The sequence below is a fragment of the Amblyomma mixtum genome, chromosome 7, assembly GCF_055824585.1.
Source record: "Amblyomma mixtum isolate Tamu chromosome 7, ASM5582458v1, whole genome shotgun sequence".
Taxonomy (NCBI): Eukaryota; Metazoa; Arthropoda; class Arachnida; order Ixodida; family Ixodidae; genus Amblyomma; species Amblyomma mixtum.
This window is the reverse complement of record NC_143018.1, coordinates 57,539,863-57,556,836: the sequence shown is the minus strand read 5'-3', so window position 1 is coordinate 57,556,836 and position 16,974 is coordinate 57,539,863. Positions and strand designations below refer to the sequence as shown.

General features: G+C 48.7%; 2 protein-coding genes across 8 annotated transcripts in view; one reads left to right on the top strand and one right to left on the bottom strand.

The window, feature by feature from the left end:
* Positions 1-7,837, bottom strand: part of LOC149336158 (carbonyl reductase family member 4-like) — a 10,316-nt gene extending 2,479 nt beyond the window's left edge. The window contains exons 1-3 of one of the 6 annotated variants that reach the window (XM_089552654.1): positions 7,699-7,837; positions 6,364-6,509; positions 2,793-3,041 (exon numbers count right to left, since the gene is read on the bottom strand). In XM_089552654.1, coding sequence (XP_089408780.1) covers positions 2,793-3,041; positions 6,364-6,507 — 393 coding nt within the window. In that variant the 5' untranslated portion in view covers positions 6,508-6,509; positions 7,699-7,837. Of the gene's footprint in view, positions 1-2,792; positions 3,042-4,067; positions 4,101-6,363; positions 6,510-7,218; positions 7,457-7,698 lie in introns of those variants that run through there. The other 5 variants (XM_089552653.1, XM_089552651.1, XM_089552652.1 and 2 more) reach the window with 5 other exon arrangements.
* LOC149336157 (uncharacterized) lies at positions 7,582-16,974 on the top strand. 2 transcript variants are annotated; one of them, XM_089552650.1, is made up of 4 exons: positions 7,582-8,091; positions 13,236-13,505; positions 14,506-15,028; positions 16,056-16,974. In XM_089552650.1, the coding sequence occupies exons 1-4, from the start codon at positions 8,029-8,031 to the stop codon at positions 16,820-16,822; spliced, it is 1,623 nt and encodes a 540-aa protein (XP_089408776.1). In that variant the 5' UTR covers positions 7,582-8,028; the 3' UTR covers positions 16,823-16,974. The 2 variants fall into 2 exon arrangements, with proteins under 2 accessions (XP_089408776.1, XP_089408775.1); XM_089552649.1 differs by lacking the exon at positions 7,582-8,091 and adding an exon at positions 8,106-10,522.

The window sequence follows — 16,974 nt, the reverse complement described above, 5'->3', positions numbered from 1 at the left end:
TCAGGGAAGTGAGTGATGACGAGAAAGTTGGCTGGCCAGTTCATTTGTCAAGATGTTAAACAAAATACAGCATAGTAATAAACAGCCCACTTACACAGGCTTGCACATATGAAATGTCCGCATCAAAGTGGAAGTACAGATAAAAGATGGGTAACCTCCAACTACCTGCTGAATGACATCACCTTAAAGTTCAAGGACTATGTCATGCAGCAAACAAGTGCAAGCAGGTAGGCTTGGACTGTCCTTAACTCATTTAGTCATATAATTCAGTTCTTTGCTTATTACTGGTCTATTATGTGTCAGTAGCACTAAGAATATACAGGTGTGGTCAAGATATTACGGAGCATGCTTCAGTGTGTCAGCCTTTCTCATGCGTTCCAAATAGAAAATAAGAACGCTTCTTGGCTTTATACATCAACCGATCAGTGGCATTTCCTAGCATATATAGAAAGCACTTTCTAGTTTTCGGTAGGTAAGTAGTGACAGCTCTGAGTTTGATCGCCCAAGCAGGTTTCATACTATTATGACCATGACCGTGCATTCTAAAACGACTACACTGTGGTTAGAAATTAAAAAGTTTCTAAACAAGCATGTAACCATGGGCGTCCGAAAGGGGGGGCGCTTGTTTTTGGTGCTAACCTACCGCCGTCCCCATTCCCGGACATCGGGTGCCCCCCCCCCTCCCCCCATGGAAAAAGTTCTGCGGACGCCCTTGCATGTAACCACAAATGAGAGGTGAATATTAATTATTGTCAATGCCACAGCAAAAAGCCTTTTTTTTTTTTTACTGTTTGCATCTAGCATCTACTACAGAATATGCCATAATAGCCTGAAGAATAACAAGAATACTATAATATAGAAGAAAGTGCTACGGTAAAAAATCCTGAAAGCAAAATGTCACAAAAGAAAATCGCGTCTGTAATCACATTAAGAAACTGGTCAGGAACCGTGCCCAATGGCTAGGTATACGGAATCACGCTCTTCCACTCACACAATGTGAAAAAATGGCATCTACTGCATTTCACGCTCCTACATGACTTCTCATGTCCCTTAACGATACTGTGCCACAGGTTCCCAAGTCATTAGTTTTGCTTCAAGAGTCGTGCAGTGCAGCTCATGCACCACACTAATGCTCCAAGTGTCTGTACGCTAAGAACAACTGCTTTTTTTGCCTTCGGAGTCTTGATGTGTCAAGGGTGTCACTACAGAACTCCACAACAACACCCAGAAAGGACCTCATGGCCCGGGACCTTTTTAAAAGGACATCAAGCACCTTCTGGGTATGCCATTACAAAGGAGTTCTCTCATAATAAACAAACACAAGATATCCTCCTGATCTGAGGTCCCGAATGTAAATGAGTCAAATGAATCGCAGGTCACATTCGATAAGCAAATACAAACTTCACACGAAAAGATCAGTAAGCTGGATATAAATTGACAACTGCCCATACACAACCCTGAACACTCGATGGTAAAGGTCTCCGTGACGTTCACCGTGTGTCTGCAGAAATCACAACAAGCAGAAAACGCACTGCAAAGTTGCACAGTTGAATAACGCTACAAAAGAGGGCGTACAGATGGCATGTGCAGAGATTCTGCAGAGCAACTGCAGAGCAGCAGGCGTCCATGTCTGCAATTTCTTGCAATGCGCAGCATTAGCCATTGCACATGTACTGCTTTGTTCACCACAATGGGGAATAGTTAACATAATTTAAATGGTCAAACTCTCTTTACTAATATGGAAAACATTGCAGGTATGATTCTACCATTCAGAAACTACCTGCTGGACACTGTTGTAAAGGTTTGATCTCGCACATGGAAAGTGACTGCTGCATCAGTGTAGTAGTATATGCAGAAGTGAACCAGACAAAGTAAGGATTATAGCCCAATCTTCTTCCATGTTTATTCTTTACAGTTTGTGTCACTGGCATCAGAAACATATGCCTGCTTTCATGGAATCTGCCAGCCAGTGGGGCGCACAATAAGAATGGAACTGAAATCGAAAGAAAAATAATTATGTTTATCTACACCTAGACAAAAATTCTCACACTTGTTGATCAACTTGGATATACGGTTGCACCTGTGTGCTTGTCCATCTTTATTTTCGGCTTTCACTGCCTGGTATAAAAATTTTTAAACTCAATACCTGCACGTCCATAAGAATACTGCTTATCTGGAACACTGCAAAAAAAAAGTATGAAAATGAAGACGACACACAGGCGCTAACATTCAGCAATGTTTATTACATAAAAACCATCTTGGGTATAAACACACTGTTTTACAAAACGAAACTTTACCACAGTATCTAACTGATTGCCTCACTCGTTAGAAAAGTGATCTCATGAACGGTTCACCTTAAGTTAAGGACAACGCAGCGAGCTACGGGAAGAAAAATGATAGGTGCAACATTAAGAGATCGGAAGCAGGCGGAGGGGGTGAGGGAACAAACGCGGGTTAATGACATCCTAGTTGAAATCAAGAGGAAGAAGTGGGCTTGGGCAGGGCATGTAATGCGAAGGCAGGATAACCGCTGGTCCTTAAGGGTAATGGAGTGGATTCCAAAAGAAGGCAAGCGTAGCAGGGGGTGGCAGAAAGTTAGGTGGACGGATGAGATTAAGGAGATTGCGGGGATACAGTGGCCGCAACTGGCAAAGGACAGGGCAGTGGGCATAGTAAGGCTGATGATGACGATGACAAAATATAATTACTCAACCAAGTAACATAGATTTCTCAGCCCTTGGTCCCACTGAAAGAATGCTCTTTCAAATGTGGACAGTGAAGACTGCCCTCACCTGTCTCCGACGCAGCATCCCAGCCTTCAAGGCTGCTTTGGAGCAGAAAAGGGTGCCAATGACATTGGTGTCGAGGAGGTTGCGCATATCGGCCTCGCTCGTCTGGGCAAGCAGCCGGTCAAGGTTGATGCCAGCTGCAGTCACGAGGTACCGCACGGGGCCGACCTCCTGCTCTGTCCATGCCAGGGCCTCCCGCACACTGGCCTCGTTGCGGACGTCACACGTGTGTCCATGCACGCTGCCGGGCTCCTAGAAAGGTAATTGCATGCTGCCATCGTCAGGGACTACATACCTGTGTGCAAGTGAATAACACCAAATAGAAACTGCAGCTCACCCTCATCTAACAAAGCTCAACAAATTAGTTAAACTACGGTGGATTGTCGATAATTCGGATTCATTTAATTTGAAACTTTGGCTTAATTGACTTGAAGCTTTAGTACTGTCAAAAGAAAGTGTACTAAATCCTCCCTTCAGACTCTGCACAATCCAAACAAACTGTTAGTCAGAATGCATTTACAATATATCAGAGTTCGCTGCATTGGAGTTTTTAAGGCAAAAACAAATATGTCTTCACAGCTATTCAAGGTAACTATAAGCATTCACTGAATAGTCAGGAGGACCTTCAAAATTATTTTACTATTTCAAGCCTTGGCTTCAAAAGCAGGAGTGGATGGTTACATACAGAAAGACATTACCAGGCTGGTAAAGTATCATGCTACCTCTGGACAATGCAAACAGCATGCTTGGCAGTAGAAGAGAGACCAGAGAGTTAAGTGGGAAGATGGCAGATAAAATTGCAGACATATCCAAATGCAGTAGCCTCTAATCATCTCACTGAACTTAAGAGGTAGACAATCTCATGAAAGGAGCCAAGGAACTGCCTTACATTGGACATAAGCACTGTCTGCCTTATACTAACTGAATAGGCCCTCATCTCATGCTGTGAAGGCCTTTGCACTGTGTGTGCTGAAATCCACACCAAACAAGCACACACAGGCCATCAGATGCAATAGTAGTTCATTTGGACCATTTATCATTGCAAGAATGTATATTATCTTAGTTGGGCTAACAACGCTGCCTCAAATGAAAGCAAAATTAGAGCACACACTGGTTCCAGCAGGCTTGATCAGTCAACAAGATGTACGCGTATTCCATCAGAAAGGGCGAGGAAGGTGCAATGGCTTTCCATTGTAATCATTAAAATAACAATGACTATGCCTGCACAGTCCCAGGATCTACAAAAAGCTAAGGCATTTCTTTACTATTAGTTCTTACCGCTTTCAGGGAGATCATTACTATATGCTCCTCTTCTGGCACGTACACTGGTTCCAGCAGGCTTGATCAGTCAACAAGATGTACGCGTATTCCATCAGAAAGGGCGAGGAAGGTGCAATGGGTTTCCATTTTAATCATTAAAATAACAATGACTATGCCTGCACAGTCCCAGGATCTACAAAAAGCTAAGGCATTTCTTTACTATTAGTTCTTACCGCTTTCAGGGAGATCATTACTATATACTCCTCTTCTGGCACGTGGCCCTACTTAATAAGCTCTTAACTGAAATGGAAAATAAAATGAAGCCGTGAACTGACCGAGCGTTTGTGCTGTCCAACTCGTACAACTATCGATACTAACAACCACAAAATGAAGAAGGGAGGGGAAAACCTCAGGTTGCTTGAGCCAACGTTTCGACAAGAGTACTTGTCTTGGTCTGGGCAAAGCGTTCATCATTGGCGGGGTTTAAATAGGGCCATCCCTCCAAGGAGCAGGGTGTGAAGTGGGAACAGAATCAATAATGACAGCACTTTGTGCTTCATGTCAATTCCACCAAGTTGAAAATAACGTCGATTAAACCCTACCTCAAGTTCATATTTTGATGATCATGCATCGTGTTTCAACAAATACGGTGTAACCATGAAATAAAAGAGGTATTGAAGTGCTTTGCTGTAACCAGTGCTTAGTTATACAATGTTTTTGTATTCACATTTGCCACTTCACTATCATGTTAGAGTGCAATAAGAGTACAAAAATTCTTAGATCTTTCTGTGGCTTCTTAAGCTTCAAATGTTTTTGAGATAGTTTATTAGTCATTTCCATGAAAGGAACTCATTTAATGCCCAATCAAAGATGGAATTTGTCTCTCACATTTATAAGAAATCTTAGAAGATGTTATTCAAGCACAAAAATAATAAATTGTCTATGAAGAAAGGAAGGTGCAGTAATTATTTTGCTCGCATTGGACATCTCAAGGAATGAAGGAGGGAGTGAAAGAAGGAAGAGAGAAAGTGGTGCTATAGTGGAGGGCTGCAGAGTTTCGACCAATGACATCGCACAACCCACGGACACTTTTGCATTTTGCCCCCATTGGAATGCGCCTATCAAAGCCATCATTCAAGCACCACTAACCAATGTGCCTGTGTGAGCCTAGGTATGCCATCTATCAGCTTAGGTTGCGGATCTCTCTCCTGTGCCACAGCAAAGGTTAGGTATCTAGTGTATGTGTGCACAACAGTATGCACTCGTTCACACAAGCCACCTCCAAGTTTTAGCACAAAGCACAAATTGCCACGTCGAGAAACGATCAAAATTTTCGCTGAAAACAAACAATGACGAAACTTGAGAGTAGGCTGACATGCTTTCTGGTCCAACCACTCCAGGAAACATAGTATACATTGCACAAAACTGCACGTTAATCAGTGCCACGTTGGCTACAGAACCGGGTCAAAACGGCAGTGCTCCATGGATTTATTAATTTGCTGTTAATGCACAAGACTTAGGTGGTTGCTATGGCATCTTTAGAACAAAGACACGGAGAGGAGCGGCACCACTGTGCGCTAACCTTCAACTACTTCATTCGAAGTATGCGAAGGACACAGATGCAGCTGCAGAACTGCAGTTAGTGGCATCATCTGTAACTACGTCCACATGCATCAGGGCCATTCCCTACTGATGCACACAGCCATGATTTGAAATGACATGAGCATTGCTCTGGTTGTGTGCATATGAAATAAAATCATAGATTGTAGTTAGCACATAGTGTTGTCACCCGTGTGCATGATTGCCCTGTCATATACAGCGACTTGGCCCTTTTTGCCACACATCCATGGGCCAATTGCAAGTTTGCGAGTGAAATGTAGGCCACAAACTCTACCAAAACAGCACTGGAAGACATTGTCAGGAGACACGGACACGCACTGCGCTGACTCAGCTTGTGTGTGCCTCATCGTGTACTGTGCGATGTCAGTGCACGTTAAAGAACCCCAGGTGGTCGAAATTTCCGGAGCCCTCCACTACAGCGTCTCTCATAGCCTTAGTTGCTTTGGGACGCTAAACCCCATAAACCAATCAACCAACCAATGGACATTAAAACTCCCACGGACGTACTCCGGATGTTCAGGACATCCGCAGGACGTCCGAGGGAGTTCCAGTGCATTGGGATCCTTCTGTCCATGTCTTCCAGCGCTGTTTTAAACAATGCGGAACCTAGTAGCCCGACAAGCCACTTTGTTCACAAACTCTCATCGCTTTGGTTAGCTGAAGTGAACTGACGGCCTGGGTGTCTTCACCGTACCGCTGCTAGCTGTTCTAGGGCCTCCTGGACGTGCTTCTGGTCCCGCGAGAAGACGGCCACTGGGCAGCCCGTCTGCAGGAAGCGCTGCGCCACGGCAAGCCCGATGCCCCGGGTGCCGCCGAAGACGCAAGCAACCTGCGCCATTGCTGCACGCATGCACAACGGGCGCGCGCGCAGGCGCGCATAAAGCAGCGGCGCATTGCAGGTTGTGCTGCCTACCCCCCCACCCCCCTCCCCGTTTTCACGGTATCGTGACTCGAGTCAGGCCCGCGGCTGGCGCGGCGCTCGACCGAAGCGACAGGCGCGCGCTAGCGCGCAGTACTGCGATTTATGGGCAGCGCAGCTGTGGACGTCGTAAATTACAATGAGCGCTAGTCAGTGCAAGAAGGCGCGTGGGTTGCACGCAGGCACCAGCGCTCCGCTCCGCGCGCCCACCGTTCGTCTCGCAAATTACCGCGTCCAGCAGCGGCACTGCTACTCCTTCGGGTAAGCGCGCGAGCTGCATGCCACCAAACATGGTTCGACTGCACGCTTAGGCAGCGACGACAGCGTCGGCCGGCGTTACTTCACTTTTTTCGTGACAGTGCTGCGAAATTTCTGCAACAGCTGCCGCGCGCCGGTGACTTGGCGTCTTTCCGTGCCGATTAGAATTCTATGCACAACCACACGCTGCGGTGTTGGGAGCTACGACGCGGAAATAGCCACGGCGACGCTTCTGCGATATTCGCAATCTTAAAGCTGCGCTTTTTCCTTCTTTCGCTTCATGCGCAACGAAGATATACATTTCGCAACAGTGTGCAACCCCACGGCGCTAGCGTGACGCGAAACGTCACCTGAACGAACGGAATACTTAACCGACAAGTCCTCGACGTTCGGTCGCCAAGCTATCTCATAAAATGCATGACTCCCACAACATGTCTTAAAGCAGGTCACTTGATCAAAGTGAAATAAATTACATCGGCAAAAAGTGTATGAACTACCTACGACGCTAGCACACATGCAGACCGCGCGCACTCCGCAGCGCAGCAGCTGCCATGGCGGCGGCGTTAGCAAGCGCCTTTGCGCCCTCGTCTCGCATTCATAACAGGCGCTTCAAAACAGATGCTTAGCTTTAGTTTTGTTCGTTAAATGCGCAAATATTTCGGGTCGATTTTTTCATACAAGTAGAAGCTGTGGTTTCTAAAGCCAAGTGCAGCGCTACGACAATACTATTTCCCTAGTTTATGTAGTACACTCCATGCCTTCGGGACATGCACGAGCGTATCGCAGGCATCAGCGGCCAACAAACTCGACGAGTGTTGCGAAATGCGCGTTGTTTTGAGGGTCCTTGCTTGCCTGGTAGTAGCGTGACAAGTCCGCACGATGACGTGAAATGATTTCCGGGCTCGCTGACAGCTCGCGTATGTGAATAATAATGTTATACACAGTGTTGCACTTGTGTGTATGTATGCCCGTAGGCAGGCACTGCGGTTGTAAATCATGCGGTGGTAAGCAGCTACGAAACTGCCGTGACACCGAGTGACCGAGTCGAAAGAAATGCTCTTGCGAAATAAATGGCGTTGTTCTGAATCGTAGGGCGTCATTTCGCGTAGCTCGGGTGGCAAAATGTGCTGGTGCAACGTAGTCGCGGTGAACGCGCGGAATCGCGCGACGTAACGTAACCGTATGCTCGGCGAACACTCCGAGAGGCTGCTGGAACCGGGAGATGCCATGGAAAGACTCGACAAGGTAGTGTTTACGTTGATTGCCTTAGGCTTACGCGCGCTCTCGCGCTGCACTGATTGCTTTGCATGGCGTTCTTTGGGCCCGAGGGACGCGTCGTTCCCTTCGCGAGCCACCGGGCGGGCGAGGGGCCCGGGTCCCGGATCCGCGCCCGCGGCGTCGAGCGCTCGCCGCGTGCCAGTCGGAGCGCGATGCTAGTGCGTAGGCCTTACGTTTACGGGGGCCACCCGGAATCGCCGGAGGGCGCCTCTGACCCACTTCGCGATCAAAACAAAGCGCGCTGCGCGCGTGTTTTCCCACGGCAAACCTGCGTCACAGGCGAAGGCCAGTATTACGCAGTCACCGCGCGCAGTGCACTGCGTATCCGGCGCGACCCTGATCGTGGCTCGCGGCTAGGCGCGCCTGCTGATGCCGATCTAGCCCGCTCTCTGGCATCGGGAAAGGTGGCCCGTTGGCAAGGGTGACTTCCTTTCTGCTGTTTTTTCCCGTTCGGAAGGCATGCGGTCGCACTGCGCGGTAGCAGTGTAGCGACCGCGCCTCAGTGGAGAAGCTCGGCGGGGAAGCTTGTTTTTGCGTACGCACGCGCTGATGATCGGATTGCTGTGCGCGCTGCGCGATCGCTGTACTACATCATCCACTGCGTCGTACTCGTCTACATGGTTTCGTTAGCACTGTTCGCTCACGTTAAAAGTCTCGTTGTGGCCTTGAATTCCTGTCCACAATACGCTTTTTTTTGCGCTGTTTGGTTTCAGGTTACGCGGGGGCTATTTTTGTGCAGTTTTCACTGCGTTGCGAAACTGTTTCGCTTCCGTGACGTTAAAACGAAAACTAGTTGACGTGGGCATCCTGTTGAAAGTTACTACGTGGCCTGTATACGCTTATATCTCTCAGTAGGTCGTGGTTGTTTTTACACGGGACGTGGATTAATCTCATACCTGAGAATTCTCTTAGCTACGTTTGGTTTAGTGGTCGCAGGTTTTGCAGTACTAAACGCACGTGTGTGGAACAGTGCTAAAGTAACGTACGACAGCATACTTTTTCGCCATGTTAATAAATTCAGATGCTTACGCAATGGTTATTTCTGTTGTATGTTATTCAGAACATCAGTTTTGCAAGTTCTTGGTGTTACTGAGCTCTTGAGCACTTAGCAGCGTCATGTTGGTACTTTTGGCACCAGGTGGGAAAAAAACATTAATGTGCAGTGCATTGGGTACACTTACATTTTTATTTTATTCTGGCCAAGGTTTCCACCCATGCCTAACTGGTGTTTAGTGTTTCCTGTCCAGGTTTTTACCTATTTCTTGTAAAAATGCTCTTTCTTTTCTCTCTGCAATAGTTGAAGGGAACGTGTAACTTAGAATTGTTTTTGAGGTGCCTTGAGTTTGTTTTCTGTTTTTGCATAGTGCAGTACTTGGGAATGTGCCAAATTTTGTTAACACGCATAACCTCTGTACAACACACCAACATGTCTAAATGTCTCCAGCAACGAGATGTGTGATAGCGAGATGCGGCTAAGAACCATAGTTTCAGTGAAGACCTATGCACATTAAATCAGACCTTATCTGACAGTATCAATGTTTCAAGAGGTTTACACACCTACAGGAATTGCATTACAAATTACAGGCTTACTGTAACAAGCCTGCACTCCATTCCTGCTTTGATGAATCTCAAGATTGATACTCCTCGAAGCTGTGATCTTTATTGATCTCCACCTAAGAGGAGTGTGAACTCAAAAGTGTAAACTATTTTTCTATCCTTCTTACATCACAAAAGGAATTGCAGCATTTTCTTTCGTTGTTGTTTTGATATGGTACCATGACCCGGTAACTGATCTAATAGCCAAGCTTGATTTATCATCTCCACTTGAAGCGGTTTGCAACAATTTGTTTGTTTCTTCATTTATTGTTCTATTTAATTCCAGTACCTGATTGGTTGAAAGCTTCTAATTATTTCCTTAACCTCCTCTTGACTGTTCTTTTTTTCAACCTCTCCTCGTATGAAGCAGGGAAACATTGCAAGGACCAGTGTCGGGCGCTTGGCAGTTTCCACTTTCGCTTTTCTTTCGTGGGTCGGGGTTTGCCATTGACGTAGTGCACGGCCTATCTTCGAGATAACGATTTGTTTGGCTCATGCGCCGGTGACGGCAGATCTTATAATGGCTGCCGAAGCCTGCTTGCAACATCACTTTGGCACAGGGCCATGCCGAGCAGCGGAGATGTCTGATGACTGGCCGCCTTATCTGAGCGCGGTGTTCCTCGGGGCATCTCTGTCCGGTTAATCTCGAATTGAGAGAGATAGGGAAGCAAACAAGTGTCACGCTGCTGCTCATTAGATGTTTCCCGGCAGTTGCGTAAGTTGCGGGGAAAAGAGAAATGCAAGGTACAATGTGGTGAGGATGGCCCGAGGCAGTTCTTCCGAGTCTCTCTACTGGCGAAAGGTGTCGTGTATCACTTACATATTTACTCTCCGGATACATTATTTAATTTCCGTGGGTGTGTATTTAAGGCCGTGCTGTTAATGCGTTACTTGTTTCAAAACCATAATTGGCGCTTTCTTTATCAGTGAAAAGTGGCAGTGAAGCGGTTAGTTGGCTGCTTGTTTCTCAATCATTTGTAGCGATTCTGCAGTGTTGCCAAAACAAACTTGGGTTTGTGAACTTGCCAAGGAAACAAATGGATAGGACATGCTTGGTGCTGTTGGATCCTTCGCGTTCAAGCAGTTCCATCTTTCCTGATACCTGTAGTATTTGTGGTTAAATATCCTCTTCCTCCTGCTTACAGTACTGCAGCTGTTGACCTCCACTTGAACTGCATGCTTGTTGGGGTGCTCACTGTCTCTTGCATGAAACGCTTATTTTTTTCATTATTTTGCAGTGGTGTAACCTAAAGGTTTTCAGTGTCGGGTTGATCTTATTAAGTACTGAAGGGTCACTGAAAACATTTTCATAGTTTATTTCACCAAAAATTAGTAGATTTCTGTGTGAACTCTTAGGAATTCATAACAAGGACAACATAATGAAGTAAAATTAATTTCAGTCAGCAAATTGTGGTCACTTGAATGAGTCTTTGTCAATACAGGGCTTACTTTAATTCAAAATATCAAAACTTATTGCTTGTCATTGTCTTCTTCACTCTTTTATTGCCTATGCATTTTTATTGGCTTTGTTTATGCACATGCTTGAGCAATGTCATATCTAACATTGCCTCGTGAATGCAGTTCTTGTTTTAAACCCAAACGTTGCACTTTGAAAAACAAAATATTGGGTGCATAAGTGCTTGCATTGGGTGCTTGCAAACTACATGAACAGGGTTATATTTATTTTATTTATTTATTTATTCATTTTGTCCCCCTCGGGCAAAGGCATTACAGAGAGAGAGTGGTAAAAGAAAAAAAAATCTAATGGCATAAATTTTTGCAAAAAAAAAAAAAATGTGTGCAATGTTACACAGACATTTAATTAACAGCATTCAAATATGCCAGCATTGCAGAAAAGGGGGTTAATGCAATTATTCATGAGTTCCTGTTACTCTGCATGTTACTCTGCAGCATGTCAGGCACTACTGTTTCTACTAGGATTGGCTCAGGTATTTTTAATTTTTGCACTGTTTTTTTTTTATAGGCACTGGCCTTTACTAATAAAAAGAGAGGGTATGCTCTGACAGGGGGCAAACTTTACTTGTGCACTGTTCGGTGAAGGATGCACCTTGCATGCTGATGATTCAGTTTAGACATGTCTCGCCTGATGTGTGTATACATCCGAAAGATAAGTTTTATCATAGCGAGGTAGGCATGCTTACAGGCCTATGTAGATATCGGCAGATTGCTATGTAGATATCGGCAGATTGTTGTGAAGTGTGCGCCGCGGTGGCTCAGTGGTTATGGTGCTCGGCTGCTGGCCCGAAAGACGCGGGATCGACCCCGGCCGCGGCGGTTGAATTTCTTTGGAGGAGAAATTCTAGAGGCCCGTGTACTGTGCGATGTCAGTGCACGTTAAAGAACCCCAGGTGGTTGAAATTTCCAGAGCCCTCCACTACGGCGTCTCTCATGGCCTTAGTCGCTTTGGGACGTTAAACCCCATAAACCAAACCAAACTGTTGTGAAGTGTGCATACGTATGCAAGGAATTTTAATTACTCTTAAGAACTGATCCTAGTGAGTGGAAACGGACTTTTTTCAGTGTTATGTCATGAAGAGTAGAGTGCGATTAGTGCTCGTCTTGATTCTTGGTCCTTCACTGTGTTCCTCCGAAAAAGCTGTTTGCTTAGCGATGCTCCTCAACCAACTAGTCCGCCAGAATGTCTGGACTGTTGCAGTAATCTGGTTTTTGTTGAGAGTAATCGGAAAAGCAGCAACTGGAGTTGTGCTTGAGTCTTGGGAAACTGCTGTCAGGTACACATCTTGGTGGTCCACCTTTCACATCCCAGCTAAAAAAAAAAAGATGAGTGTTTTTCATTTGCAGTTTTTGACATGCTAAAACATGCCGCGGCTTATTCATAGTGGACAGGCCATATTTTTTGTCTCTCTACGCTTGCTTAATTAGCATTCGTTGTACATTTTTCTCAAGTTTGTGATAGCTCTTGATCGTTGTCCGTTTAGGCTGCCAGTGCCCAACCTGGTGTTGCATGCCAACGCTAAATGAGTAGACCGCAAAGCAAACTTGTGACGTCAGGACTGAAACGGTCTCCCTGGTCACTGGTTAATTGTGAATGCTGCTGTAGTCTGGCTTCAGGCATCTGCGCTAGAAATTGGTCTTGATGTCACCCGCACTTTGCTCGCGGAAATGGCCAGTAGTGGTGATACCCGCATTTCATATCTTTCGATGCAGACCAATCTTTAGTTTGGGCCGCCGCGGTGGCTCATTGGTTATGGCGCTCGGCTGCTTACCCTAAAGAAGGGGGTTTGATCCCGGCCTCAGCGGTTGAATTTCTATGAAGGCGAAATTCTAGAGGCCCGTGCACTCTGCAATGTCAGTGCACATTAAAGAACCCCAGGTGGTGGAAATTTCCGGAGCCCTTCACTGCGGCATCTCTCATAGCCTGAGTTGCTTTGGGATGTGAAATGCCACAAACCAAACCAATTTTAGTCTGTCGTGGGTGTGTCCCTTTGATGTATGGTGTGAACCTGTAGTCTGGGTGGTGTTGTCGTGTGCAGGAGCCGAGTGCAGGGAGCGAGCTGGCCACCAGCGGAGGAGCAGCGGGCGCGTCTGCGGTGGTGGTGGCCGGGGGCGCTGGGGGGGGGCCCCCCCAGCCTCCGCCACCACCGCTGGCCCTCAAGGACGTGCAGTGCCCCATCTGCCTCAAGGTGTTCAGCCGCAAGTTCTCCCTGGAGATGCACTTCCTCATCCACCAGGGGCTCAAGCCGTACAAGTGCCAGTTCTGCGGCCGCTGCTTCCGACAGAAGGGCACCCTCATGCGCCACAAGGTGCGCGCTGCTGCTTCTTCTTTCTCTTGCTGGCAGTTTCATAATGCGAAAGTGTTACAGGTCGCGTTACCCCGCAAAATCCGGTATTGGCATTGTGAGCATTGTCGACGTTGTGAGCGAAAAATCACGAGCATGGTTCTGGCCAGTGGTGCCCAGAGAGCAACCTAGGAGGCAAATGGGCCACCCAGGTCACATGACCTTGCGGTGGCATCACACCCTGCCCACCGGATAGAGAGCGAACTGCCCGCCGTGGCAGGTGGCAGTTAATTTAATGACTGGTCTCTCGGGAAAAGCAACCTGGGCTAACACAAGGACGACCGCTGGGAGCACCTGCCATTGTAGGGCAGTGGCGCATTGCCTAACCGCTGCGCCACTGCTCCAGGAGGGGTAGGACGACTCCCAGGGGTCTATGCATGTAAAGTAGAGAATGACCTTCTGCATATATGGCAGTTAACCTTACATTACGTTATTGCATCATACCCTTAAGGCGGAGCTCAAGTGTCTCCTATAATTTTTTCTCTTTAGCTGAGCAGGTTTCTAATGTTACTTGGATTCTGTAGGAGGACGTAAAAGTGCTGCTAAGGCTGTGTTTTATTGATTTTATTGTAGCCTTATGCTGATATAGCACCACCACCAAAGCACGCGTAAGGAAGATGAAATGATGGGCTCACGCAGCGGAGAATGTTTGGGATCTTGGCCTTGGCTGGATGCTGCCGCTTTGCCGATCTTTCTTCTTCGGCAGCCCTCAATAAATGTGGCTATGGTCGCATACCAGGGGACCTCCACACTGATTTTAATCGCTAAGCTCTTGGCAACTCGCTTGATGGCTTTAATTGTCAAGTAGAGCTAGGTACTCTTTACAGATTTTGTGTTGCGTCTTGTCATGTCCAGCTCTAGTACATGGACGCTTTGCACTGGAGAAGGCAGTGATGAAACATCCACACTCCTCATTCAGGGTCTTCTGCACATTGTCTTCCCTTTTCCCCTCCGGTCTGGGCAGGCCATTCACAGTCAGACGCCTTCATACCGCTGTGGCCTGTGTGACAAAAGCTACCGCCAGAAGAATGTGTTCCTGCACCACCTCCGCAACCGGCACAAGGTGTCGACAGACGTGCTCGACCGGCGGCGGTGCCACATCAAGAACAACGCCGGCGGCGGGGTCATGGAGGCAGTGCCCGCGGCACCCCTGCCGCCGCCCTCGCTGAGCTCGGTCTGCCTGCCTCCGCTGAGCCCTCCCGAGCCGCCACCGGGCGAGGCGGCACCCCCGGTGATGCTCCGTATCTCGGAGCGCCAGGCCCTGCCGCCCTCCTCCGCGTCCTCCGTCTGGCAGTGCCCCTTCTGTGCCTTTGAGAGCGCCCACGACCCCGAGGTGTGCCGCACACACCTGCTCCAGCACGTTGGGGAGCCGGCTGACTGCCCACTCTGTCCACGGCAGATGGCCTCGCCCCAGGAGCTGGCGGCCCACCTGCGGGACTTCCACGAGAGCGCGGGGTTGGCTCCCATATTGGGTAACCCGGCTGTTGGTGGGTGGCCTTTTAAACTGCCGGCGCTCTTTGTCTGTGCATGCTTGCATGCCTGCTAGCTGTGGTTTCTCGACAGAGGGCCCTGCAGATTGTGCAGAGATGTTGATAGGTCCTTCTAAGGACAGCTGGTTGTGTGTACCGTCTTTCCCAGAACTAACCAGGTTGTATGTTTTGCTTCTTTGCAACACTTCAAGCTTTACATCTCTGTAGGCTAAGGAGAACCCTTGTCCTCACCTTCCAAGATGTTTTCATCTCTAGGGATGCTATTTAGGCTCTACTGTATTGATGACTCGGACGCTGACCATGTAGCCTGGTTACTTTTGGCAAAAACTGTACCCGCAGAGGACATCACCTGCTATGTTCATGCAACGGCAAGCACAGGATGGGTGGACAGTGTTAGCATTTACACGTTGGCAGTAGATTGTGCAGCGTTTGTTTTATAGTGATGGTTGTATAAGGTACCTGTTTTTGAAGTGATGGCATTCAGTAGTGGGTTTTGTCTGACATCATGTTTGCGAACGATACTAGCCTTGTTTGAATAAGAAAAACTTTGGGTGGAGATAAAGGCAAGCAGCAGGACATGCATTGAGCAAATTTTGGTGTTCTGTCAGAAGATGGATGTCTGCGTGCTGCCTCCTTTTTTTCCCTACCTGTGCTACATGGTTTCTAGCTTGAAGGGTAGCGCTGCACTGTTGGGTTAGGTGTTATTGGAGCTTGCATGTACTTGGCCAGTTGTTAAATGTGACACTGTTCTCAAGTGCACCACATTCATGGTGCCAGCCTACTTCTGAATTTGCACACCTTTCAAATACCTTGATGGGTATGTTCAGCGGTACTCTTCACTGAGATTGTATGGGCTTTGGGCTTTTGGGCGAAAGGCTTTGCCTCTCGCTTCTGTTGCCTTGTGAAGTCCTTTCCTTGTCCTGTGCTTACTTGAACCTTATGTCGCACGGAGTGAGCTTCCAGGAGGTTCCATCCTGCTTGCAATTCCCTCTAATCAGCATGTACATGTTCACTGCTGTTGCAGCCACGGCAGGCCGTCCTCCAGACGTGACGTTCACCTGCATTCCGTGCCAGATGGAGTTCAGCAGCGAAGAGGACTTTGAGTGGCACGTGCGCACGCACGTGCAGAGTGTTCTTTCCGAGCCAGCCGTGGCAGCACCGCGCCCGCCCTTGCCGGCGGCGGCCGTGGCCAGCGAGGGGCCCCTCGACCTGACCGAGGCCAGGACCCCCGCGGCGGCGGCCCCTCCCGCGTTTGCGCCGGCCCTGGCAATCAAGTCGGAGACGCCTTCCCGCAGTTCATCGTCGCCACCGCGGACAATGCACCAGCAGCAGCGCCGGCAGCTCCTGTGCGTCGAGTGTGGCAAGCTGTTTGGCTCCAAGGCCCTGTACCGCTACCACGCGCAGCTGCATCTGGACGTCCAGGGCGTGGCGTTCCGGTGCCCACAGTGCCGGCGGCGGTTCTCGCGCAAGGGGGAGCTGCTGGCGCACACGCGGCAGCGCCACCTGCGTCGCCTGGCGTGCCCCCGCTGCGGCCGCCAGTTCAGCTACCGGTGCCTGCAGCGGGCGCACATGGCTCGATGCCAGGGCCCACCCCCACTGTGCCTGCCCGTGGTGGACGTGCAGGCGGCACGGGGCGCCCTGGGTGCCAGCCTCCTGGGCGTCATCCCCCTCGTGGCGCCCGACGGACAGGAGGCGAGTCCGCTGCTGGGGGTCCCCGTGCTGGCGCCGGACTGCCTGCCACTCAAGAGCCGCCTCAACGGACTGCACATCTCGGCACGCATCGGGCTCTAGTCTTCCTCCCCCTCCCCCCCCCCACAACTGCTGGAGTACAAACAAGGGCCTCCGCCAAAGACACACACCCGGGGGCCCCGTGCCAAAGGCGTCTTCCATCCGCCCCCACCACAGCACACAAACAACCACACTCTTTCTTCCCCGTCCAGAAA